The sequence below is a fragment of the Rana temporaria genome, chromosome 4 (genome assembly GCF_905171775.1).
Source record: "Rana temporaria chromosome 4, aRanTem1.1, whole genome shotgun sequence".
NCBI lineage: Eukaryota > Metazoa > Chordata > Amphibia > Anura > Ranidae > Rana > Rana temporaria.
In genome coordinates this window covers 425096992-425123889 of record NC_053492.1, presented here as the reverse complement: position 1 = coordinate 425123889, position 26898 = coordinate 425096992, and the positions used below count along the sequence as shown (strand labels likewise).

Genomic DNA, 26898 nt, shown 5'->3' with positions numbered 1-26898 from the left:
GTGGTGTTATTGTTTTGACACAATATTTCTATTGGTGTCAATCTTATTTGATTAGTTTGGTTTCATTCACATTTTCTATTTGATTTTCACATGGTTTTATTTATCTTGTTTGTATACACTTATCAGTGTTCAACTGTCGTTCACTGTTTAGTGCACTGATTGCGCTCATCACCCTTATTTATTCTACTAACTTTATTGTCGTTAGCACATATAGATTTGAGCAGCAGTTTGTTTGATCGCACTTTTTTGTATTTCACCTTATTTATTTTCACTAGTGGCTAGCGCTTAAGATCTCTTTTTCTTTTAATCCTTATTTTTAGTTGATATATAATTCGTACTTTCGGTAGAGTACATTGGGCCAGATTCACAAAAGAGATACGACGGCGTATCTCCTGATACGCCGTTGTATCTCTGTGTTACGGCTGTCCTAACTATGCGACTGATTCATAGAATCAGTTATGCATAGCCAGCCCTAAGATCCGACAGGTGTAATTGAATTACACTGTCGGATCTTAAGGATGCAATTCTAGGCAGGCTGCTAGGTGGCGAGGCCATTGCGGTCGGCGTAGAATATGCAAATGACTAGTTACGGCGATCCTCGAATGTCCGCGCTGCCCGTCGATCTAATTTTATGTCGTTTCTGTCGAGTTACGCCGCGTAAAATTAGGGCTGAGCCCTAGTTGTTCTAAGCCATATTAAGTATGGCCGTCGTTCCCGCTTCGAAATTTAAAAAACCACGTCGTTTGCGTAAGTCGTCCGTGAATGGCGCTGGATGCCATTTACGTTAACGTCGAAACAAATGACGTCCGTGCGATGTCATTTAGCGCAATGCACGTCGGGTAATTTACCCGACGGAGCATGCGCAGTACATTCGGCGCGGGAACGCGCTTAATTTAAATGGTGCCCGCCCCATTTGAATTGGGCGGGCTTGCGCCGAGCGCATTTACGTTACACCGCCGCAAGTTTACAGGTAAGAGTTTTGAGAATCAGGCACTTACACTGTAAACCTGCGGCGGTGTAACGTAAATCAGATACGTTACGCTGCCGTGGAGCAACGTAATTGTATCTGAATCTGGCCCATTGTTTTTCATTGATTCGTAACTTTTTTTTGGTTCGTTGATTCGTAATTTTCTGTGTCTCTCTCACAATGGCACTGCCTAACGTGCTTCAAATGGATTTGTATTTTTCTAAATACATTGTGATTATTTGTAACGATTCGAAATCTCGTATTTTACTTTAGTTTTTGACATGCGGCTATAGCCTTCCATTTTGAGAGGAAGTTCAGCACAGTGAACTGGGAGGAGTGAGGGAGGAGCAGAGAGCAGAGCAGAGAGTGTTATTGTTGGATGTGTGGTTGATATCACAACAAGTCGACTTGCTATTGAATTAGGCCGCATTAACACAACAACGAATTATGCCGAAGGCATTCGGGCATTCGCTATTTGCGAATTGCGATATAATTTATTTCGGATTTGGTTTTATTCGTAATTGCTTTGTTCGGAAATTTGAATGCTTTAGATTCATGACTTCGATTCATTACGAAACAAATTGCACAAGCCTAATATGTATTCAAGTCAAATGCGAAATACATTGATCCACCATATTGTACATGACTTCTGTAATACTGTAGAACTGGTGATCTATAGTAAAAATAAAGCTGTATACTTTTTTATATATTTGTGTTGTGGCACATTGAAAGTCCATATTTTCCAGCCTCTATTTCTCTGGAGGTTAGAACATCATAAAGTTTAATCCATGTGACATGCATGTGATAGAGTAGCAATTTGTGGGGAAATGGGAAGTGAGGAGTCCCAATTAAAAAAATGATAAAAAAAAAAAAAGTTTAAATTAGAATAACTTATAAAATAATTATTGCCACAATTGAATTTTTTTTCTTGAATCCACTAGGGAATTATTTCTCAACTCCAGGCCTCAATTACTCCCAACAGGTCATGTTTTCAGGATTTGTCTCAGATGAAACGGTTGTGGTAATTACTAAGGCAGTGAAACTATTCAAATCATCTGTGTAAAATAATGAAAATGCTGAAAATATGACCTGTTGGGGGTACTTGAGGACTGGAGTTGAGAAACATTGCCCTAGTGGACTAAGTGCAAGTAGCACTTGGTCCCATTGTGATCCCTGCTGTGCATTTAAAGTAATTTTTTTATTCCTTTTGTAGCTACACCCCAGGCTGAAGCCCAATTTATGGGCTAGCCAAAGTTAAAGCTACAGCACAGCAGTAGGCACTGCCCACTCTCTAAGACTCTCATCATGGGCACAGGGAATTGTTTACTATCAATAGCTTTTACTCATGCCATGTCTTTTTTCAGTGTCAGTCATTGCTGGTAGGGCTGTGTGATGAGTGAGTGAGTAACTTGTATATGGCCAAATGCAAACTAAATCGCCTCAAGGCACTTTTTGCATCCAGTGTCATCCTGTGTCTTTAGAAGAGGTGGGTCTTAATTTTTTTCCTGAAGGGCCGATGGTTTTCTTCCATGCAGATGTTTGTGGGCAGAGCGTTCCATAGCCGTGGTCCTTGGACTACGAATCTTTGTTCTCCTTTAGATTTGTAGCGGGTCTTGGGGATGTGGAGGAGGTTTTGGTTAGTTGAGTGATCTATCTGCCTATGCAGTGGATGTTTAGTAGTAGCTCACAGATAGATCACACAGCCTCCCAAGTGCTGATTGTTTTTTTTCTAATGGCTTGTGTTATGAATGGAGCTGATCCCTCCCACTGCTGTGTTGAATGATGGCACTGACTCCAACATGGGCCTGCTGCTAGATACGAGTGCTATCAATCAACCCTCATTAAATAGTCTTCGCATTATTAACTGCATGGACGGACAACAGTAGGGGGCATTCTATTCACCAAACTAGCCCGTGAACTAAAGCACATATCAGAATGGGACCAGGTGCCCCATGCTTTTCATGCTCCATGCACTCGAACCCCTGGGGTGATTGATAATGATTTATAATATTTGGTGATACTTTAAAACTTACATAAAATTTTATTGACTGGATTTAGATCTATTTTGGGCTTGTAAATAGCATGTATTAGTGTGTTTACACCAAGTATTTTTTTTTACACATTTTAAAGTTTGTATATGAAATGTGATCATGGCGCAGTAGGAGAACTTATTGACAATGCATTATACATATTCCCCAGAACTCACCAGGTCTCTCCATCATCACATAGCAGATGCAGCTGAGCCTTAACTTCTGGGTCAACTTCATTCCATTCTGGAGCACTGTAGGAGGTACAAATAATGAAAATCTCATCTGTTAAACTTGTTTAAACACAGAATACACCACTAATTAATTTTACTTGAAGCAAAACTCCAGTCAAAAAAAGAATTAATTGACAGATGAAAAAAAAAATTTCACTTGCCGAACGGCTAACGCCGATATACGTCGGCAGAATGGCATGGCTGGGCAAAGCAACGTACCTGTACGTTGCTTTGAATTTTCTGCTGTGCGAGTGCGAGCGCCGCCATTGTCCCTTGATTGTATCACGGAGCTGCAGAACGGGGAGATGCCTATTTAAACAAGGCATTTCCCTGTTCTGCCTAGTGACAAGACAGTGATTTACTGCTTCCTGTAATCAGTGTCACAGCAGTGTCACTTGTAGCCCAGCTCCCCACAGTTAGAATCACTCCCTAGGACACACTTAACTCCTTGATCGCCTTTAGTGTTTAACCCCTTCCCTGCCAGTGTCATTTACACAGTAATCAGTGCATTTTTATACCGCTGATCGCTGTATAAATGACAATGGTCCCAAAATAGTGTCAAAAGTGTCCGATGTATCAGCCATAATGTCACAGTCACGATAAAAATCGTTGATCGCCACCATTACTAATAAAAAAAAAATAATAATAAAAGCGCCATAAAACTATCCCCTATTTTGTAGACGCTATAACTTTTGCGCAATCAATATACGCTTATTGCAATTTTTTTTTCAAAAATATGTAGAAGAATATATATCAGTCTGAACTGAGAAAAAAATGATTTTTTTATGTATTTTTGGGGAATATTTATTATAGCAAAAAGTAAAAAATATTGTGTTTTTTTCATAATTATCGCTCTTTTTTTGTTTATAGTGCAAAAAATAAAAACCTCAGAGGTGATCAAATACCACCAAAAGAAAGCTCTATTTGTGGGAAAAAAGGACATAAATTTTGTTTGGGTACCACGTCGCACGACCGCGCAATTGTCAGTCAAAGCAACGCAGTGCCGAATCGCAAAAAGGGGCAAGGTCCTTAACCTGCATAATGGTCCGGGTCTTAAGTGGTTAAACCCTGATGACATGTGTCACAATGTTGGCCTGTGTTCCCATTTTGGAAGATAAATTTAATGAATCTGAGTGTCAGACAGAACATTCGGCCCGTGTGTACGCAGCTTTTTGGCTGGTTTCTGTCGATAAGGGTATGACCGAAAAAGGTCTGCAGATCGGTATCCGATTAGCGCTCTCAGCCAATGGCTGAAAGAGCTGACCGTTGTGTTCTGGAGGGGAATCCATCCCCTGTCAGAACACACATAACATGGCATAGTTAGTACAGCGGCTCCTCCTGAGCTCTTCGTTTTTTTCCGTTCAGCTTGCTGGGTAGAATAAAAAAAATAATAAAAAAAAAATAATGTGTACTAGACTTTAGGGAAAGATCTTCCCTCTTTCTATATATTCAAATGTCCTCAGTCAAAAGAAGAATTGAGGTGATATTTCTCCAATTAGATCAGAAACAGAAAGGGCCAAGAAAATGGATAGTAAGTATGGTACATCCAACCAGGTTCCAGTTGGCTGTGCGTGCTGCCACAAGGACATGCCAACTTTCCAGCCCAATTTAAGCCAGGCTAATTACCAAATTACCAAGATCTCTTGATGCATCCTCTTGAAGTGATTGTAGAGACTCATTTTTTTCCTTACAAAAATAACAAACATGTTATACTTACCTGCTTTGTTGCAGTGGGTTTGCACAGATCCTGATCTTCTCGGGTCCCTTTTCTGTGATTCTGGTCCTTCCCTGCTGTTCAGTGCCCCCACATCAAGCAGCTTGCTATGGGGGCACCCGAGCCGAGCCACAGCTCCCTGTGTTCCTTCAGACATGGAGCCCCAACCCACCCCCTCTCTCGATTGAGTGGCTAGCTGACTTTGATTGACAGCAGTGGGAGCCAATGGCGCCACTGCTGTCTCAACCAATCAGGAAGTTGAATCTCGGACGACTGAGACACGCCTGGACATCGCTGGACAGAGAGGGACCTCCGGTAAGTGTTAGAGGGGAACTGAGGGGGCTGCCGCCACAGATGTTTTTTTATCTTAATGCATAGACTGACTTCTGACTTTACAACCGCTTTAACCACTTAAGGACCCCTTCACGCCGATAAACGTCGGCAGAAGGGCGCGGCTGGGCACAAGCACGTACCTGTACGTCCTCTTTAAGAGCCCAGCCGTGGGGTCGTGAACTTGGTCTGAAGCTCTGTGACTGCGCCCACGGGACCCGCGGACCCGATTGCCGCCGGTGTCCAGCGATCGGTCACAGGAGCTGAAGAACAGGGAGAGGTGTGTGTAAACACACCTTCCCCGTTCTTCATTGTGGCAATGTCAGTGATCGTCTGTTCCCTGATATAGGGAAAGACGATCACTGATGTCACACGTTCAGCCCCGCCCCCTACAGTTAGAAACACATATCTGGTCACACTTTATCCCTACACCGCCCCCTAGTGGTTAACTCATTCACTGTATTGTCATTTTCACAGTTATCAGTGCATTTTTAAAGCACTTTTCGCTGTGAAAATGACAATGGTCCCAAAAATGTGTCAAAATTGTCCAATGTGTCCGCCATAATGTCGCAGTCACGAAAAAAATCGCTGATAGCCACCATTAGTAGTAAAAAAAAAATGATTAATAAAAATACCATAAAACTATCCCCTATTTTGTAAACGCTATAAATTTTTCGCAAACCAAACGATTAACGCTTATTGAGATATTTTCTTAATAAAAATAGGTAGAAGAATACATATTGGCCTAAACTGAGGGAAAAAAAAAATTTTATATCTTTTTTGGGGATATTTATTATAGCAAAAAGTAAAAAATATTTTTCTATTTTTGTTTATAGTGCAAAAAAATAAAAACAGCAGAGGTGATCAAATACCACCAAAAGAAAGCTCTATTTGTGGCGAAAAAAGGACGCCAATTTTGTTTGGGAGCCACATCACACAACCGCGCAATTGTCAGTTAAAGCGACGCAGTGCCGAATCTCAAAAAGGGGCAAGGTCCTTAACCTTCATAATGGTCCGGGTCTTAAGTGGTTAAACCCTGATGACATGTGTATCTTGACTTGGCACTTCAATCTCAACCTTTTTGCATCAGGATTTTATTAACCTCTGTGTCCCATTGGGGGAGATCTCCATCACTTTTTTTATCCAGTTGGTGGGTTTCAAATTAGACTTGAACTTGACAGGAAACCCTAGTGTAGCACCCTCACGATATAGAGTAGGCTGCTAGGACAATTTAGTTTGGCTACCCTGTAATCAGAGGAGCTGGAGTTGATTGGTTAGGGCTGCTCAGAGTTTCACAGCTGCTTTGTTACTAACCCCAGTCTTCTAGAGCAGTGGTTCTCAACCTGGGGGTCGGGACCCCCTCGGGGGTCGAATGATGATTTGCCAGGGGTCACCAAATCCTGGGCTGTTGCTGGAGCCCTCACTGCTCTCCCAGCCTTTTCACGACCGCCCAGCTTGGCTGTTCCTGGAGCCCGCGACTGCCCACTCAGCCTCTTCGCAGCCGCCCATTCAGGTCACGGCATGGCTGGGGAGCAGAGATTAGAGGTCAGCTGACTGGTGAGGAATGTGAAGTTGGAGGGGCTGGAGGAGACCCTATCTCCTGATTTCGACAGAGGTGTCACTGCTGCGAGACACCACAAAGCTGGAGACACAGTGAAGCCGGAGACACAATGAGTTACACTTCCTGTGATTAGAGTTGCCATTAAAAGTCCCCACTACAGTTCTCAGATCAGCAGATGATCTTGATCAAGAGCACCTAAGTTGGCTGATCAGAAGAAATCCCCCCAGCACTGCCACTCATTCCATTACCCCCACACTCCCAACAAGGAGTAAGAGAAGGAATACATGGAAGCAGGGGTCAAGTCCTGGGGAAAAAAGTGTGGGAACTCTCACCCAAGATCCAATCCCCCACCAAAAAAAAAAATGACACGCTCATATGCATAATTACTAAACCGCATGTTTGTTTTTTATCCACTGTACCTTAGTAGTCCTTTATGTTACTGGCCTCTTCCTGTATATGGATTCATCGGGTAATGTGCAGGGATTTCGTCACTTCCTCGATGCCGCAATGTCTCCTGGGACCTTTTGTCATTGTTCCCAGGGGACATTGCGGAGGTCTGCCGCGAGTTATCGCGGGATTTAGAAATAACTTTTTCTTTCTAAATCCCACGATAACTCGTGGCAGACCTTCGCAATGTCTCCTGGGAACAATGACAAAAGCTCCCAGGAGACATTGCGGCATTGAGGAAGTGACAGAATACCCGCACACTACCCGATGAATCGATATACAGGAAGCAGCCAGTAACAAAGGTTTTCTAAGGTTCGCCTGCCCTTGACAGGGACTCGAGTTGGGCATCGCCGCTTAGTGAAGGATTGGCTCGGGCGGCTCGGCTGCTCTCGGCTGCTCTAGTCCTGCAAAGGGAACTGCGTTCCTGCTGTGAAAAAAGTGCAGGAACTCCGTTCCCACGCGTTCCCGCAGGACTTGAGCCCTGCATGGAAGGGAGAGGAAAAGAGGGGGAGGAACAAAAAAAAGGGAGAGAAAGAATAAGAAAAAGAATATGAAAAAGAATAAGAAAAATAACATGAAAGATGGCTAGAGAGAGGGATAGGGGAAAAAAGGGAAAAAAGAGAAAAAAAGGGAAAGAAAGGAGAACAAAGAAAAAGTGGTACATCCAAAATTGTACCATAAGGGGTTTTAATAATGTACGAGTGGAAGGGACTCGGAGCGCTAAATGTCCGTGGGTTAGGGGTGAAAATTACTTGTCTTGCCTTGGGTGCTGACAACCCACGCTACAAAAATTTTACTGTTAGGGGTCCCCACAACTTGGGAAATGTAATCAAGGGGTCACGGCACTAGTGAGGTTGAGAACCACTGTTCTAGAGGATGATGGTGGGAGGGTCCATAATTAGTCTGAGGGAGCAAGGCAATGTTCCTGGGCCCAGTCCTGTAGGAGGAGACCCCAGTGTGGGGCAGTAGTGCTAGAGAAGTCTTTGTGAAGACATCAAGGTCCCAGTTTAGCTGGGGGTTCTATTCTCAAGTTCAAGTCCAGGGATCAAGTTGAGTCTGGAGAAGCTCACGGTAGAGAGCCACAAGGAATTTATTGGGAAAAAGCTGTCTTATTGTGCTGTGAGTTTACATCTCCCCACAAGGAAGAACATACTTATCACTCCAGGCGCCATTCCACTCTTTATAACCCCAGGGATTCCTCACTCGGACAAGCTGCACTGTGTCTCCACGATAGCTGACCTGAAACACACAATCCACAGCACATAAACTGGGATTATAGCTTTAAACCACATCTCACAAATCAGTGAAGATGGCAGACGCTAATTCTTTACCTCTTCAGCACCGATCAGAGAATATGCATGATTCTTCACCACATTGGTGCTCACAACTATTTCACCTGATCCAGAGTCCGATTTCTGTTACAAAGGAAAAGCAGGATCATTATTAGATTAAAGGTGAACATGCAAGGTTTTTAATCATTGTTTAAGCCAAACTCCAGCCTTATACAGTTGTACAGGGCACAGGCTACTTTCCTTTATTGTAATTGTTTTCTCTAATTTCACTGCACACTCTGAGCTTCTCACAGCCACTGCCCACTACCGGGCCATGGCCTTTCTGCAGCAGGGCCGCGGGTGCGGGCGGGCGGCATGATAGAGCCCGGCGGCCGGCATGAGACAGCCGGGCGGCTGAAATATGAGCACCAGGTGGAAGAGATAAGCGTGCGGGTAGGCAAGCAGAGATGACATCATCTTTATCCGTCCCCCGTATTGCTGCTCTTCCGCCCTGTCTGCCTCAGTGTCCGAGGTGTGGCGGGGAACAGAGAGATGACATCATCTCTCCGCCCCCTGCATCGCTGCTCTTCCGCCCTGTCAGCCTCAATGTCCGAGGTACGGCAGGGAGCAGAGAGATGACGTCATCTCTCACCGCTCTCCTGCCTTCACTGGGCACCCCTCTGTGCTGAATGGACCAGTGCTGCCACCAATGCAGTGGCAGGCAGCATGGCAAGTACATTCCGCATCTTGTGGCAGGCAGTGTGGCAGATGACGAGGCAACCCCCCAACCAGGCCTTAGCACAATTTTCTTCCATGCAGCCGGTCCCCAGTGCCAAAAAGGTTGGAGACCACTGCTTTAAATCATTGAGGCCCAGCATGACATGCAGGTGTTGCCTAGGGGATGCAAATACAGCTTGCCCACTCCTCCAGACTGACATCCACGGACCACTTATCAAGGCTTTTGATATTTGCATAACTCCTCCCTAGAGCCTGCTCACTGCTTGCATCAGGTCTGATGGCTCTTGAGAGAAGTACTGAGGCAGAGTGCTGTGACATTTTCAGGAGCCATGATCTGCTATGGTCAGTCATGATCTGACTGCAGAGCATAGAGAAGCACAGAAATAATATACAGTAAGTAATGAAAATGGAAAGCTTTTATTAAAAAATGTCATTCACATGTTGATAAGAGGAGAAAAGAAGGCAAAGGCAAGGCAATATATAAGTGGAATAAACTTCAGCACTAACATTTACAAAGTGAAACCAGCCATACATGAATGAAAATTCAGCCAGCCCAGCAGGGACCAGCCAAATTTTGATCCATGTATTGGCAGACTGGTTGTACACAATTCAATCGGTCGATCAGTGCTGCCGGCTATAACCGGTAACACTAATCATTGCATTCTGATGGTTGGGAAGCCTCCACACTGTCAGAATACAATACCACAGTGGGAAGGCTTCCCCCATCCACCTTGAATGTGTGGATGGGGTAATCAGATCATTTTTTTGAACGAACGAAAGGATAAAAAAACATCAATGTATCGGTTGCCTAATTTACTGATATTTGATTTTTGTAATTATTTGTGTAAAATTATAACAAAAATCTAATACAGAGGACTTCCATGGTTTTCAGTGCTTAGCACTGTCTACATTCTTATTGCCAGCGTCTGTACAGTTTACTATACTTTATAGACTTGTCTGTGCACAGAGATTTTATTTTTTGATTGAATATAGAATTATTTATAGAGAAAAAGAGATGGGTCTCACACTGCTGCAGGTGACCAGGGACTTTGCTTTCAAAGCTTTACAAATGATCTGGAACAAATTGTTCGTAGCTTTTTCAAAGTGATATAATTCACCGACACCTCCAGTGAAGTCTTCTAGAGCTTCCAAAGGTAATCCGCCTTTTAGAGCCTCATAGGACCCATTCAGCCTGTGTGATAATACATGACAAAATGACAAAATGTGAAAAAAGGGGTATGAATACTTTTTCAAAGCACTGTATACAATTCATAGGAATAAATGGGGTCAAGGTGCTTTTGATCATTTGCACATTTAGGAGAGGAGCATTTTGGCAGGAAAAAACACCAAACGCATGCAAACGCGTCTAAATGCGCCTAAGCGCTAGGTGCGTTTAGTGCTTGAACGTTCATTCCTCTAAATGGCCATAATAAAGTAATATTCTGGCCAATGAAATGACCAAACGCCCAAGCGGCTTAGGTGTGTTTTTGATGCTGCTTTTCTCCTGCCAGGAGAAGAGAGTTTAGAAGAGATGAGCAAACACCCTGGGCTAGATTCAAGTAGCCCGCCGTAAGTTTGTGCGGGCGTAGCGTATGTTATTTACGCTACGCCGCCGCAACTTACACTGGCAAGTGCAGTATTCACAAAGCACTTGCTCTGTAAGTTGTGGCGGCGTAGCGTAAATGGGGCCGGTGTAAGCGCGCCTAATTCAAATGAGTATGAGGGGGGCGTGTTTTATGTAAATGGGTGGTGACCCAACGTGATTGACGTTTTTCCCGAATGGCGCATGCGCCGTCCGTGGAATTTCCCAGTGTGCATTGCTCCAAAGTACGCCGCAAGGACGTCATTGGTTTCGACGTGAACGTAAATTACGTCCAGCCCTATTCGCGAACGACTTACGCAAACGACGTACAAAATTAAAAATTTGACGCGGGAACGCCGTCCATACTTAACATTGCGTACGCCTCAAAATAGCAGGAGCAACCTTACGCCGAAAAAGCCTGACGTAAAAAAATAGCGCCGGGCGTACGTAAATTTGTGAAGCGGCGTATCTAGGTCATTTGCATATTCTACGCCGAAAACAATGGAAGCGCCACCTAGCGGCCAGCGTAAATATGCACCCTAAAATACGACGGCGTAAAAAGAAACTTACGCCAGTCGGATCTTAGGCTAATGTCGGCGTATCTTGCTTTCTGAATACAGAAAGAAGATACGCCGGCGCAGCTTTGAAATTACGCGGCATATCTATAGATACGCCGGCGTAAATCAATGCTGAATCTAGCCCCCAGTGTGCATAGGGGCTTAATCATTTACATTTATGGGCCAACGTAGAAGTTACAGCTCACGTAGAATTTTTGCCTTTGGTAAGTCTCCTGATTGTGGGGCATCACATTGCACTTACTTGGCATAGGCTTTCTCCAGGAGGGCACTCCAGAACTCACAGGCCGCTGTTGACCTTACAAAGTGCAATTTCCCTTCCTTTGTTGGCAGCCGATCGTCCACCACAACATCCACCCACTGCCCATACTGCCAGAACTGGGGGAGAGAGGAAACAGGTTAGTATAGACATCGGTGAGTCAAGGTTGTAGCTGAATTATGAAACAAATGCTGGGTTTAGTGATGCTTGTGAGGTGATTAGGTGGTTTATTTTAGTTTTTCATTTACAGATTATGATAAAGTATCTCTTGATATCCTTCCATGTAAATATATACTACTCTCCCATCCAAGTCTTTTTCCATGCTATACTTTTATTCTGGAACCCTCCTTTGTGTTATTAGCCCACCTGTTAGGATTAGATCAGTGGCGGCTGGTGAAGTTTTAGGATGGGGGGGCGCAATACCCCGCCCTTCCACATTTGGTCCCTCCCACTTCTCATAAGCCACACCCCTTATAGAATGTACCGCTCCGTCCACTGTATTCTACTTGCTTCCACTCAATGTCAGGAGTATACAGCTCAGCGTCACAGCACAGAGTATACAGCCCCAGCATCACAAATCATGGTATATAGCGCAGCCTTACAGATCGGTGCAAACAAACTAAAATATGACACTGTTAGTAATGAAGGACTCAAAATGGGCAGGAGATTACTAGAGACTGCGGACATACTGCACGAGATTATCAGAGACTGCGGACATATTGCACGAGATTATCAGAAACTGCGGACATACTGCAAAAGATTAACAGAGACTGCGGACATACTGCAGGAGATTATCAGAAACTGTGGACATACTGCACAGGATTACCAGAGACTGCGGACATACTGCAGAAGATTACCAGAGACTGCGGACATACTGCAGGAGATTACCAGAGACTGCAGACATACTGCAAAAGATTACCAGAGACTGCGGACATACTGCAGGAGATTACCAGAGACTGCAGACATACTGCAGGAGATTACCAGAGACTGCGGACATACTGCACAAGATTACCAGAGACTGCGGACATACTGCACAAGATTACCAGAGACTGCAGGCATTAATTGTCCTGCGACTTGGGACTTAAACGTTGCATGACAAGTCGTACCCCATGATTTCCAATGAGAACCGTTCATATCTGTGCGACTTCAAAGTAGTCCCTGCATTACTTTGGTCCCACTTTGATGCAACTTGAGGTCCATAGACCTCCAGAATACACAGGCATTGCTTTAAATCGCATCAAAATTGCAGTAGAATTGTGCAACTTTCAGACTGCATTAGCCTGAAAGTCGCAAGATTCTGCCACAATTTTATGGTGCGATTTTGCAGCGACTTGAAGCAATGCCTATGTATTCTGGAGGTCTAAGGACCTCAAGTCACATCAAAGTGGGACAAAAGTAATGCAGGGACTACTTCAAAGTTACACAGATATGAACAGTTCTGATTGGAAATCATCGGGTCCAACTTATCCTGCAACTTTCCAGTCCCAAGTCGCAGGACAATTTGCAAGTGGGGGGTGGTGTGGTGTTGACGGCCGATATTTTCCCTGCACATTAAGTATAATTTTTTTTTTTTTTAATAACTGGGGGGGGGGGGGGGGGGGGGTGGTCTGGTGGGGTAGTGTTACCGGCCGCTATTTAAGCTGTAATTAATTTTTACATAGAAAATAAGTGTTGTTAATAAATGGGTAAATGAATTATTAAAAAAGTTTTTTTTAATAACCCACTTATTGCTAAATTGAATCAACTATAATAAATAAACTGTTAATAAGCTTAACTGTTAATAATATTAAATCTAAAAAAAAAACATTGATTGGGGGGGGGGGGGTTGTTGCCTGGCATTATTTTCGCTGAATATTAAATATAAAAAAAAACTGGAGGGTGGATGCCAGCAGCTGAATATTACATGCAAAAACGTTTTTTTTAAATAAGTGGGGTAGATTTAAAAATTCTTTGAATAAGCGGGGGGGGGGGGCCGTCGAATAAAATAAATATTTGTTGAATAAGCGGGGGGAGGGGGTTGGATGCTGTCACCGACGCTTAGTATAAGCAGCTGGTGTTGTGTGGGGTGTTGTTCCATACGACATGGCAGGCAGGCAGGCATAGCTCAGCTTACCTGTTCCTCGGTCGGGCGCACTGAGCTCAAGCAGTCGCGACGTCACTTCCTGTTTTTCCAGTGACGTCGGAACGAGCACAGAGAGGAGCGGGTGCACACTGAAAATGTGTGCACCCCCGGCGATAACAATAATGTCCATCGCGCCGTGGCGCGATGGAGAACACCACAAAGGCATATTTTGGCTTCCAATGTAGCGCCGCGTCTGCAATCCCGTGAATGCACAGAGGTGGCGCTACTCTTTCTGCACTGTGCCCGGCGCGCGGACACAGTGCACATATAAGGCCCTTTTTTGGATTTTTTTTTTTTTTTTTAAAGGGCCCGGGCACCCCCTATGGTCGGGCCGCCACTGGATTAGATACCTTGAAATATACCCTAAGTCTATATGTCTTTTAAAATGCTGCAAGCACAGAAAAAAAACAGAAATCCAATGAGCACCCAAATTCCTGTGTGAGATGACAATGCTGCTTTTGCTGTACTGACATATCAACCACTGTTGTCAGATCTGCAAAATCTTAATACACTTCAAAAGCAGTTCATCAGTGCGCATGCATGCGGTCTCAACGGCAGACTCCTGCTGACCGGCCTCCACACATCCCAAACCCTCAGCAGCTACCAGCAACGGACCGGGGAGGACCGGTGGATGTGCAGCTCACTCAGCAGAAGAGGGCTGCAGTCTTCCTTAAAAAAGACAGCGGGCTCAGCCCCACAGACCCACTCTTCATGCCCTCCTCCTCAGTAGTCTCCCAAGATGGCGCAGCAGCAGAGAACGGGCATACACAATAGCCCACGTACTGTCATACTGTCCAGTTATTTTGCAGACCTTGCACCATCCACGATACAGAAGTGAAGAGCTTTGAAACAGTGAAGCCCAGAGCAGGGGAACGCAGTGGTCTAGGTGGAGGGCTGGCATGACTGACGTCACAGGGGACAGGAAATTAACCATTGGTCGGTCAGCACCTGGGGGGCGGAGAGAGGAGTTTACTTAAGAGAAGGTTCCCGCCCCTCCCGGAAAGCACAGCGCATAGGAAAGTTCCCGCCCACCCTCCCCTTTATTGGTATTAGTAGGATCATCATGGTGTCGTATTATGTGTGGGTTGTGTTTTTTCTGTTAATTTTCATTTACAGGGTCAGGAATTGGATTGTCGTGGCAGCGTTGGTTGGTCCCTGCGGGTAAGGAGTAGACTTTTAAAGTCGAATTAATGACCTGTCGGTGACAGGCGATGATGAGGGTGATGCCAGTTAACGGAGGTTAGCTGGAGGAATGGATTATGGAGCACTACGGTCGTGAATCGCCTTTGAGCCAGTTCGGCTTGAGGCCTGCAGAGGAATCCAAAGACCGGAGTGCAACAAAAAAGGTCATATATATATATGTTTATATATATATAGTTTTACGGAAGGATAGAGCCTTTGCCTGCGGGGACCAACTTCAGGTAGTTCAGGTTTATAGCAGATGTTTTCTTATTTTATGTTAAATCTATTATGTTTAATAAATCAGGCTATTATTTCCCCAACAAAAATGGTGTGGTCTCAATTTAATGGGTATAGAAGTTGGGGGTTGGTAAAGGTATGGGAAGGTAATAAGGTTAAGTGGTAAGGACATCTGTTATACTAGAGTCATGTTACTTGCACAGCTCACAAATTAAAATATCAAATATTGATGAGCTTTTCCATTCCGGCTTCTCTTCACGTACCGTGGCAAAACGCATTCCTTTTCCACCATAAAGGAAGGCATCATGTTTAAACTTGGGCATCCTTTCGAGAGAATCACCCTGCCGAAGATATTCTCTGATGGACACTGATTGTCTGTCCCCACTGTGGCAACAGCAGAAGAAAGCCACTCCTAGGAGAGCATCGCCCAATGCTGAACAAAGTAATAACCTACAGAATTTTTTTCTTCCAGCTGTACTTGGAGGAACAGCTGATAGCACTATGGGCGCTCTGCTGAATTCTGCTGCCTGGCCTTGGCACAATCTCAGGGTTTTCATGGGCCTGGTTAACCCCCCCCCCCCCTTTTTTTTCTTTTTCACACTGGGCTCCTACGTAGCCACTAATTCTAGTTGCAAATTTCTTGTGTTTCTGTGTTCACTTTCCCTGGCCCATTCTAATGCCGTGTTCACACATTTTTTAAATTGGTCATTAAAAACGATCATGTGTAGGCTCCAGAGCAGTTTTCAACGTGAAAAATGGCCATTAAAATTTTAGAACATGCTCTATTTTTTCTTGACGGTTCTTACTTTGTGAAAGATGGTCGTGTAGGGTTTAACGACGGGGAAAAAAACGCACATGCTCAGAAGCAAGTTATGAGAAGGGAAATTTGTATAATCAAGCCCAAAGGGTGGCGCCATTCGAATGGAACTTCCCCTTTATAGTGCCGTCGTTTGTGTTGTACGTCACCGCGCTTTGCTCGAGCATATTTTTTTTTACGATCGTGTGTATGCAAGGCAGGCTTGACAAGAATCACATTGAGAAAAACGTAGTTTTTTCCATGACATTAAAAACTGTCGTGTGTACGCGGCATAAGAGTTTTTAATGTAGGAATGGGGTGGAAGCGTGTGCCACCTTCAGTAGACTTGCACCCATTGTAAGGATGGAGGCAACTTATATTGATAAGTTGATTTGAAACCCACCATTTACAAAAGTTTTTTTATTGTTGCACTGTGTGCTGGTCTTACATGTTAGACCAGCACACAGTATCTCAAATGAGAACGGCACTTGTTGTATTTAGTAGTAATGCCTTTCCTTTTTCTTTATTCTTCCTTTTGCACACTCTTTCTAGAACCATCCATTCCTGATGACACTGGACACCGAAAAAATGAAACAGAAAAAATGAAATAATTCAGCGCTGGAAAAATAACAATACAATTAAATAATGCAAGCCAGCACTGCAGGATCAATCCAAAAATGTCCCAAAGTGAAATCAAATAAATATAAAGTGCGGCGCAAGTGAAAATAATTAACTATACAATAATTATACTAAATGCAAAAAGAGTCCATATAGTGCACAAGTGAAAGAATTTCCAAAACGTGCTTCAAAGTAAACAATGGTGACTGTAGTGAGATTAACTTCTTGAGATCAGTGAGATCAGTGACCCACAGGGAAAGAAGATCCTCCACCAGAGACTAAGGATGGCCTCTCACCTCAGCTATTCGACCTGTGGCTAGGTCAAATAGCATGTAATAATCCTCCAAGGTACAGATGGAATCAGCAACCAATCAACCAGCTATGAGTTTCTCCAGACACAACCAGCAAAGGGGCTCAGCAATCCATGGACCGGTAGGTATTAAATGACAAAAAAGAAGGGATAGTGCTCTCTGTATGCAACAAGTTTATTAAAACAGAACAGATAAAACCACTCACATTTGCTGACACTCTCAGCCGAGTGTGTAGCGAACAGCGTGTCTCAGAGCTCAGGGCATCCGGATAAACAGCCGGCGTGTAGGTCAAGATGTGAGGCAGACGAACGCGGGTGACGTCGACGTGACTCCTCCCCCTCGTACGCGTTACGTCCCAAGTAGGCGGGACTTCTTCAGCGTGGGGCGGGGATCAACGTAGACGTCCCGCACACATATAAATACCAGGCCGTTGCCAAGGCTACACAAAAAATTATATATCTAAATCCTGCGCCATCTAGTGGCTACAAACAAGACGGCAAGCAAAGAATGAGGATCTCACTCTATGACAACAGGAAACCGCAAGATATAATAACAATTAAAATACAAATGACGTCAGCCACATTCGTCTCCTCACAAGACCCATTTAACAATATATTAAATAAACACAGCAGTATACATATCTTTAACATGCAATAACCCATACATTAATTAGCAAATTACACTGCCATGCAATAAAATAGAACATTAAAATGTAGATTAATACAATCACCAATATCATAGTTAAATTGTATGGATCCTAATATTAAAATATATAATATTAAAAACATTAAAATAAAAATAGTAAAAGATATATAAATTAAAATTCCCCAATAAGTACATATTAACGATTCGAAATAAAACAATTGAGATCAAACTCAACGTTGAGTCCCGCCGGATGGGAAACCTTTGTCTCATAGATCCAGAAGGATTCTCGGCGGCTCAATTGTCGAATAAAATGCCCCCCTCTCCAATGTCTGGAAACTTTTTCTATGCCCCAAAATTTAAGGCCCTTAGGGTCTCTCTGATGGCAGTCTCTAAAGTGTTTGGACACACTGTGGGTCTTAATACCACGCCTAATGTTGCTGATATGCTCGCCCACCCTCACATGTAACTCTCGTGAGGTGCGTCCAATATACTGTAACCCGCAATCGCATTCTAACATATATACCACCCCTACGGTGGAACAGGTAATTAGCTGCTTGATTGGGTATTCTATCCGAGTCACATTAGAGACGAAAACTTTGCGTTTTTTAATGTTGCGTTTCGCATGCTTACAAGTCGCACATTTGCCACAGGCATAGAATCCTGACAAAAAATTAAAGAGTTTGGGTCGAGGAATAACAGGTGGATCAGTAACTCCAGGGGCCAATCGATCTCTCAAAGAAGGAGCCTTTTTATAAATGAATTGAGGGCGTTCAGGAAGGACCGGACCAAGGACCGCATCTCCCTTGAGGATTGGCCAATGTTTGGCTACTATTTTTTCAAATTTTTTGTGTTGAATATTATAATCCAACAGCATTTTGAAATTCGCTGTTTCTGTATCCCCATTGGGAGGTTTATCTTGTATAATCAGACACTGGACACCTGCAGCCCCATCCCATAGACACTAGAGACTTCTGGAAGATCGTCAAATAGCAAGTACATTCTACCGAACCACAATGACGCATATACTAACTTCTAAATTTAAAATTCTGACCCACAATGTGCAAGGCTTTAGCACAAAAGCATTTCAATATTACCATAGATTGGGTGTAGATATTCTTACAAGAAACACACTTCACACGCTCCTCAGTGCCCAAATACCTTTCTGATAAATACAGGATATCGTTTCGTTTCGATTCGTTATTTACATAAATTTGTTTAGTTAGATTAGTTTCATTAATTTTCGGAATTTGTTTAGTTTATTCGTTTTCTAATGGATTAGAAAAGTTTTCGCATTAGAAACGTTTTTGAATCCAAATAGTTTTCAAATTCGAATTTCCAAAAATAATAAAATAGAATAGAAAATAAAAGAAATAGAATAGATTTTTTTTTTATTCTATTCCTTTATTTTCTCTTCTATTTTATTCTCTTTGGAAACTGGAAAACTATTTGAATTAGAATTTCGCCCAGTTTTTTTTTCATTATTCCGGATTCTTTTAAATTTGGTACTATTCGGAAAATCTGATACATCCCAATATCCGAATAACTAAATATTCGTCTGAATTTTAATTTGGAACAAAACTAACTGCACATGTCTACTGGATATGGTAAAAGCTAAGCTATCTTGGATCATGATCAATGAAAGTCTATCTGCGCTCCTTAACCACTTAACCCCCGGACCATATTGCTGGTCAAAGACCAGAGCACTTTTTGCGATTCGGCACTGCGTTGCTTTAACTGACAATTGCGCGGTCGTGCAACATGGCTCCCAAACAAAATTGGCGTCCTTTTTCTCCCACAAATAGAGCTTTCTTTTGGTGGTAATTGATCACCTCTGCGGTTTTTAGTTTTTGCGCTATAAACAAAAATAGAGCGCCAATTTTGAAAAAAAATTATATTTTTTACTTTTTGCTATAATAAATATCCGCCAAAAATATATATAAAACATTTTTTTCCCTCAGTTTAGGCCGATACGTATTCTTCTACATATTTTTCGTAAAAAAAAATCGCAATAAGCGTTTATTGATTGGTTTGCGCAAAAGTTATAGCGTTTACAAAATAGGGGGTATTTTTATGACATTTTTATTAATATTTTTTTTTACTAGTAATGGCGGCGATCAGCGATTTTTTTTCGGTACTGCGACATTATGGCGGACACTTCGGACACATTTTTGGGACCATTGGCATTTTTATAGCGATCAGTGCTATAAAAATGCATTGGATTACTATAAAAATGCCACTGGCAGTGAAGGGGTTAACACTCATCACCCATTGAAGTGAAGGGGTTAACACTCAACACCCATACATTACTTGACCCATTCCAGTCCGGTTTCCGTCCGGGTCACGGGACAGAAACAGCACTGCTCAAAATATGGGATGACGCTCTAGAGGCCGCAGACGAAGGAGAATCTTGGGCCAGATTCACAAAAGAGATACGACGGTGTATCTCCTGATACGCCGTCGTATCTCTGAGATACGATTGTCGTATCTATGCGCCTGATTCATAGAATCAGTTACGCATAGATAGCCCTAAGATCCGACAGGTGTAATGACTTACACCGTCGGATCTTAGGCTGCAATTCTAGGCCGGCCGCTAGGTGGCGATTCCATTGCGGTCGGCGTAGAATATGCAAATGACTAGTTACGCCGATTCACGAACGTCCGCTTTGCCCGTCGATCTAAATTTTCGTAGTTTCCGTAGAGATGCGTCTTGTAAAACTAAAGCTGCCCTCTAGGTGGTCTAGCCAATGTTAAGTATGGCCGTCGTTCCCGCGTCAAAATTTGAAATTTCACGTCGTTTGTGTAAGTCGTCCGTGAATGGCGCTGGACGACATTTACGTTAACGTCGAAACCAATAACGTCCTTGCGACATCATTTAGCGCAATGCACGTCGGGTAATTTTAGGGACGAAGCAAGCGCAGTACGTTCGTCGCGGGAACGCGCCTAATTTAAATGGTCCCCGCCCCATTTGAATTAGGCGGGCTTGCGCCAGGCGGATTTACGATACGCCGCCGCAAGTTTACAGGCAAGTGCTTTGTGAATTAAGCACTTACGCTGTAAACTTGCGGCAGTGTAATGTAAATGGGATACGTTACGCCGCCGCAGCGTAGCCCGATTCTATGTGAATCTGGCCCCTTGTCTTCTAGTACTGCTGGACCTAAGCGCAGCTTTTGATACGGTAGACCACGAATTATTGCTGACACGGCTAGTCGAAGTAGCCGGAGTTGCGGAATGTGATTTATCGTGGTTCTCCTCCTTCTTGGAAAACCGATAACAAATAGTGAAATTGGGCCCTTTCACTTCTGAATAACTCACAGTGTCATGCGGAGTCCCCCAGGGATCCCCTCTGTCGCCTGTTCTTTTCAATATCTATCTCCGCCCGCTTTTTTAAATCATCAGCAACCAGAAGTTACTTTACCACTCTTATGCAGACGACACACAACTGTATTTTCGCATCTGCAACAAAAAGGATCATTATCTTGGACTAGAGAAATGCCTTTCTTTGATAGAAAAGTGGATGACAAAGAGTTACCTTAAACTCAATGGGCCAGATTCACGTAGATCTGCGGCGGCGTAAAGTACGCCGCCGCAAGTTTTACGGGCAAGTGCTTCATTCACAAAGCACTTGCCTGTAAAGTTGCGGCAGTGTAGCGTAAATCCCCAGGCGCAAGCCCGCGTAATTCAAATCAGCCGGGTAGGGGGCGTAGAGCATTTAAATTAGGCGCGTTCCCACGCCGAACCTAATGCGCATGCGCCGTCCCTAAAATTTCCCGATGTGCATTGCGCTAAATGACGTCGCAAGGACGTCATTGGTTTCGACCTGAACGTAATTCCAGCCCTATTCACGAACGAGTTACGCAAACAACGTTAAATTTCAAAATTTTAACGCGGGAACGACGGCCATACTTAACATAGGATACGCCACCTAGGGGGCATGTTTATCTTTACGCCGCGTATTGCTTATGGAAACGGCGTATCTTTACTGCGACGGGCATGCGTGCGTTCGTAAAATGGCGTAACTACTCATTAGCATATTCTACGCCAACCACAATGGACGCGCCACCTAGCGGCCAACGTAAATATTGCACCCTAAGATACGACGGCGCAGGCCGTCGTATCTTAGGCATGTTTAAGTGTATCTCAGTTTGAGAATACATTTAGACATACGACGGGCTTATATTCGGAGTTACGTCGGCGTATCTACTATTACGCCGGCGTAACTCTTTGTGAATCTGGCCCAATGGCTCAAAAACAGAACTTCTCCTGTTTCAGGCCAATCGAAAGATTCATCCCACAACAACATGGACGCCCCCGCCCATTCTGGGTCAATTCGTCACCCCCAGCACCAAAGTCAAAAGTCTCAAAGTCATCTTCGACACCTACATGTCAATGGATGCACAAATAGGGTCAGTAGTCAGCGGATCGCACCATCTGCTGCGCCTTCTACGCAGTCTATGCAGACTCACTCCCTTTATCCCAAAAAAAGACAGCAGTCGTGGTGGGGACACTTATCAACTCCAGACTTGACTATGCAAATGCCCTCTATCTAGGACTCCCAAAATACCAAATAACTCGTCTGCAAGTCGTTCAAAATACGGCCGCTCGACTTGTGACTGGGAAAAAAACATGGGAATCAATCTCACCTTCACTGAGATCCCTTCATTGGTTGCCAGTAAAAGACGGAATCACTTTCAAGGCACTCTATCTTATGCATAAGTGTATTCTGGGAAATGCCCCCCAATATCTATGCGAGAAACTAAAAGCTCCCAGCACCAATCGCATTCTGCAATCCACCAACCAAAATCTACTCCAGATACCCAAAGCCAGATACAAGTCCAAAGGAGAACGAAGATTTGCGGTCCAAGGACCCAGACTATGGAACGCTCTACCAACCAGCATCCAAATGGAGGTAAACCACCTGGCCTTCAGGAGAAAGATCAAGACCCATCTCTTCTGAGAGCCCAGGGAATGGATACCAAGCGCCCAGAGGCAATTCAGTTTGCATGTGTTGCGCTATATAAGTTTCTCACTCACTCATTCACTCACTAGGGGGCGGGGAAGGGGTTAAGTATGTTCCCTGGGTGTGTTCTAACTGTAGGGGGGTGGCCTCACTAAGGGAAATGACCGATCTTCTGTTCATACATTGAAGGCGCGCGTGCGCCCCTAGTGGCCTGCGCGAGAGCCGACGTATAACTACGGGCTCTCGCGCAGGGGAGCCGACCTGCCGCCGTAAAATGACGGCAGCTGGTCGGCAAGTAGTTAATGACACAGTGAAGTTGTTTGAAAAAGTTTGGAATCCCTGGATCTTCTACCTCTCAGGAAATGTCTAGTGTTGTTATTTTTCTTAGACAATGGATGCTTACTTGCCTTTATGGAGAGGTTGCCCTCTGCTATATCGCGGCATCCTGGGGTATGCAGTGTCTGTGATTTGGACTGGGACGGGGCGATGGAAGGGACCTCATCTAGAGATATTCTCTTTGTTTGCCTAATCTGAGCATATTTACAACATTTCACACATACTGAATGGGGCCAGTAGGGTCCCACCCATTTGTTGTTACATTGTTTGCCTGTAGGTTTTGTACTCGCTGGCTCTAACGTTTGAAGTTGCGAAATTTAACTTACATTTCCGTTTTCTTCCCTTTTATATGTTTTCTTTATTTCTTGTTCTTTCTATGTATGGGAGTGGGAGACAACTGTACTTATGTGCCAATCCCACTGTGTTTTGTATAATTTAACCCCCTTTTTTTTATTGGAAAAATTCATAAAATTATTGGAAATGAAAAGCAGTTCATCAAGAACCCACCCAATCTGGAGCTAAATTGTTATCCTCCCTTGAAAATAAATAACTCCCACATCCAAGGCTTTCAACATGCTGCACTTTTATTAAAGTATATGTAAAACTAACATTTCATATTCCTGATATGTACCTGCTGTACCATATGCTTATATAAAAAAAAGTATCCTGTTCTCTTTGTATTGCTTGCTTTGTGTGAAATCCCTGGTGTTCCTGCCAGTCGCTCTGCTTTCCTATTAAAAATGGAACACAACTAATCTGTGTGTGCCTAGGTTCACACTGCTGCGAATTAAAAATCGCGGTAAAATGCGCGATTTTACCGCGATTTTGCGGTTGTGATTTTGCCGCGATTTCGGCCACAATTTAATGTAAGTGGCGGCCCGAAATCGCAAAAAGTAGTACAGGAACTACTTTTTGAAATCGCAGATGCGGCGTCGCACTGATTAGGACAGTGCCATTGCCGACAATTGCCGCCGATTTGAGATGCGATTTGACATGTCAAATCGCATCTCAAATCGTTCCAAATCGTACCCAGTGTGAACCAGGGCTAAAGGAAATAGTTCTTTCTTAATACGTCACATCATGTCATCTTGATAAGAAGTTTTGTACTCTGGTGTGTAACCAACGTACATTATTGTTGTCTATGTTCCATTTGGTTTTTGTATCTTTACTAAAATTTCAATAAATATGTTTGGAAAGAAAAACTGATCACACCAGGCATGAGAGCACAGCATAGTCAGTTCTCTAGCTGTTCTGGGAACTCAGATTATCCAATGATCAGACCTCTGCTGACACCCTCCCCCCACACAGCCTTTCACTGGGAAGGGCAGTGTGCTAATGTTTCTCCTTCTCCAGCTCTCTAAGATCATTATACAGCTGAGAACAGAGGGTATGTGAATACTTATAAGAAAGGGGTATTTATTTTATATATATATATATATATATATATATATATATATATATACAGGGCTCAAGTCCTGCGGGAACGCGTGGAAACTGAGTTCCTGCACTTTTTTCACAACAGGAACTCAGTTCCCTTTGCAGGACTTGAGCAGCAGAGAGCAGCCGAGCCGCCCGAGCCAATCCTTCACTAAGCGGCGATGCCCAGCTCGAGTCACTGTCAAGGGCAGGCTAATCTTAGTAATCCTTTATGTTACTGTCCGCTTCCTGTATATGGATTCATCGGGTAGTGGGCGGGTATTCCGTCACTTCCTCGATGCCGCAGTGTCTCCTGGGAGATTTTGTCATTGTTCCCAGGAGACATTGCGGAGGTCTGCCGCGAGTTATCGCAGGATTTAGAAAGAACTTGCGGTTTAGTAATTATGCATATGAGCGTATCATTTTTTTTTTTTTGGTGGGGGAGTGGATCTTGGGTGGGAGTTCCCACACTTTTTTCCCCAGGACTTGACCCCTGCCAATGTTATTATTATTACAGTCATTACCAGTATACAATTATGTATCAGGAATCAATAAACATAAACGTATTTTTAATTTTTAGCAGTGTGCTTCATTTAAAGTCCCACCAATCTCCCCCCCCCTCCCCCCTTGTTCAAATAAGTCAATATTGACCTTCAAAGTGGATAAAAATGGGACTTGAGTTACCTTGAAATGGAAGATCCCTGCATAGTTGTTATCAAAGCTTTGATCTCCTGGAACCACGCGGTTCAAGCACTCTTCATTTAGGGTGAGAGATGCAATGGAGCAAAGAAACCAGCAGTCGCCTGTAAAAAACAATATAACATTATAGCCATACTGGTTGAAAGATAAAGGCATTGTCAGGGGGAGAATGTTCGCTCGATTTTCTAACTGTGAGTGGGGATTATGGGCCAGATTGACAAAAGAGATACGCCGTCGTATCTCTGTTTCTATCTATGCGGCTGATTCATAGAATCAGTTACGCATAGATATCCATAAGATCCGACAGGTGTAATTGTTTTACACTGTCGGATCTTAGGATGCAGTACCGCGGCCGCCGCTGGGGGGAGTTTGCGTCGTAAACCAGCGTCGGGTATGCAAATTAGGAGTTACGGCGATTTACGACGGATTTTCGCGTTCGCTACGTCGCCGCTAGTCTAGTTTCCCGTCGCAAAGTTAGTCGTTATTTGACCTGCCTTAACTTTACACAGCAATCGTATTGCTGTATAAAGTATGGCCGTCGTTCCCGCGTCGAAATGTAAATATGAACGTCGTTTGCGTAAGCCGTCCGGGAATACGGAATTACGCTACGCGCGTCGCCGTTCGAAAAAATTACGTCACTGCGCGCAAAGCACAACGGGAATTGCGAAACGGAGCATGCGCAGTAGGTCCGGCGCGGGAGCGCGCCTAATTTAAATGGCACATGCGCCGGACGTATTTACGATACACCACCACAAATTTCCAGGTAAGTGCTTTGTGGATCGGGCACTAAAACTGGTAACTTGCGGCGGTGTAACGTAAACGGGTTACGTTACACGGCCGCAAATGTTTGTGAATCTGGCCCAATATGCTGTTCACATTTTTAGGTGTATGTGGTTTTCACTCAGAAAGTTCAAAACGAATGTTAAAAGCAAACGAATTTCAAATGACATTCCCCAAGTCATCAAATGTACTAACAATGTTTGTATAAATTGTGAGAAAAACAATCAGCGCCACAATACTAATAAATGACTCCTATAATGAGGTGAAAAGAAATCAAATATACCCCTCTGAGTGTCTACACAGCTGCTGAACACTTCTAGTGATACACCACACCTATTGCAATATTCATTTTGTGAAAATAGTGCAGAGCTGCGTATCTATAAATCTTATATAAACAAACAATTATACATTCGCCTGACATCACAGATTAGACTCCTCCCCTCTAAACGCGTGTCGGCCTCTCATTGGCCTTCATCAGTAATGTTTGTATAAATGTTGATATGAATACTGAAAATCTGCTAATCTATGGCCAGCTCTAGACTTAAGGCCCGTACACATGATCGGATTTTCCGACAACAATTGTGTGATGGCAGGGTTTTTGACGGATAATCTGACCATTTGTACGCTCCATCGGATCTCAAATTTTCCGACAACAAATGTGTGCCGTCGGATTATCCAATCGTGTGTACACAAGTCCGTCAGAATAAAATCCAAAGTACAAACACGCATGCTCTGAACCAATGCTAACCATAAGACAACATTAGCAGAAGTTGCCCAAAGGGTGGCGCTAAAGAGCACAAAAGCCACATCGTTTTGTGTATGTTGGCTGAAAAAGTTCTGTCGTCTGTATGCAGAACAAGTTCACGGCCAACGAAATTCCACGGATTTGTCCGATAGAAATCCGATCGCGTGTATGAGGTTTTACACATTAGTTTGCATGCATGTAACAATGAAATATATCTGATGCTATTTCTGTTTTAAATTTCGGTATATCTAAATCCAAGAACAAGATTTTAATATTATGGACATAGGTGTGCCAGGTGTGCCGCGTGTTATTTGCAGGTGAAAATGAAAGAAAAAAAGTCTGATGAAAGT

At 43.6% G+C, this 26898-nt stretch overlaps 1 protein-coding gene across 1 annotated transcript in view; it reads right to left on the bottom strand.

Moving 5' to 3' along the window:
• LOC120937870 (calpain-8-like) overlaps window positions 1–26898 on the bottom strand; it is a 107138-nt gene that overhangs the window by 68120 nt on the left and 12120 nt on the right. Inside the window, exons 3-8 of the mRNA XM_040351396.1 lie at window positions 25009–25127; window positions 11690–11823; window positions 10315–10480; window positions 8611–8694; window positions 8433–8518; window positions 3174–3248 (exon numbers count right to left, since the gene is read on the bottom strand). Coding sequence (XP_040207330.1) covers window positions 3174–3248; window positions 8433–8518; window positions 8611–8694; window positions 10315–10480; window positions 11690–11823; window positions 25009–25127 — 664 coding nt within the window. The remainder of the gene's footprint in view (window positions 1–3173; window positions 3249–8432; window positions 8519–8610; window positions 8695–10314; window positions 10481–11689; window positions 11824–25008; window positions 25128–26898) is intronic.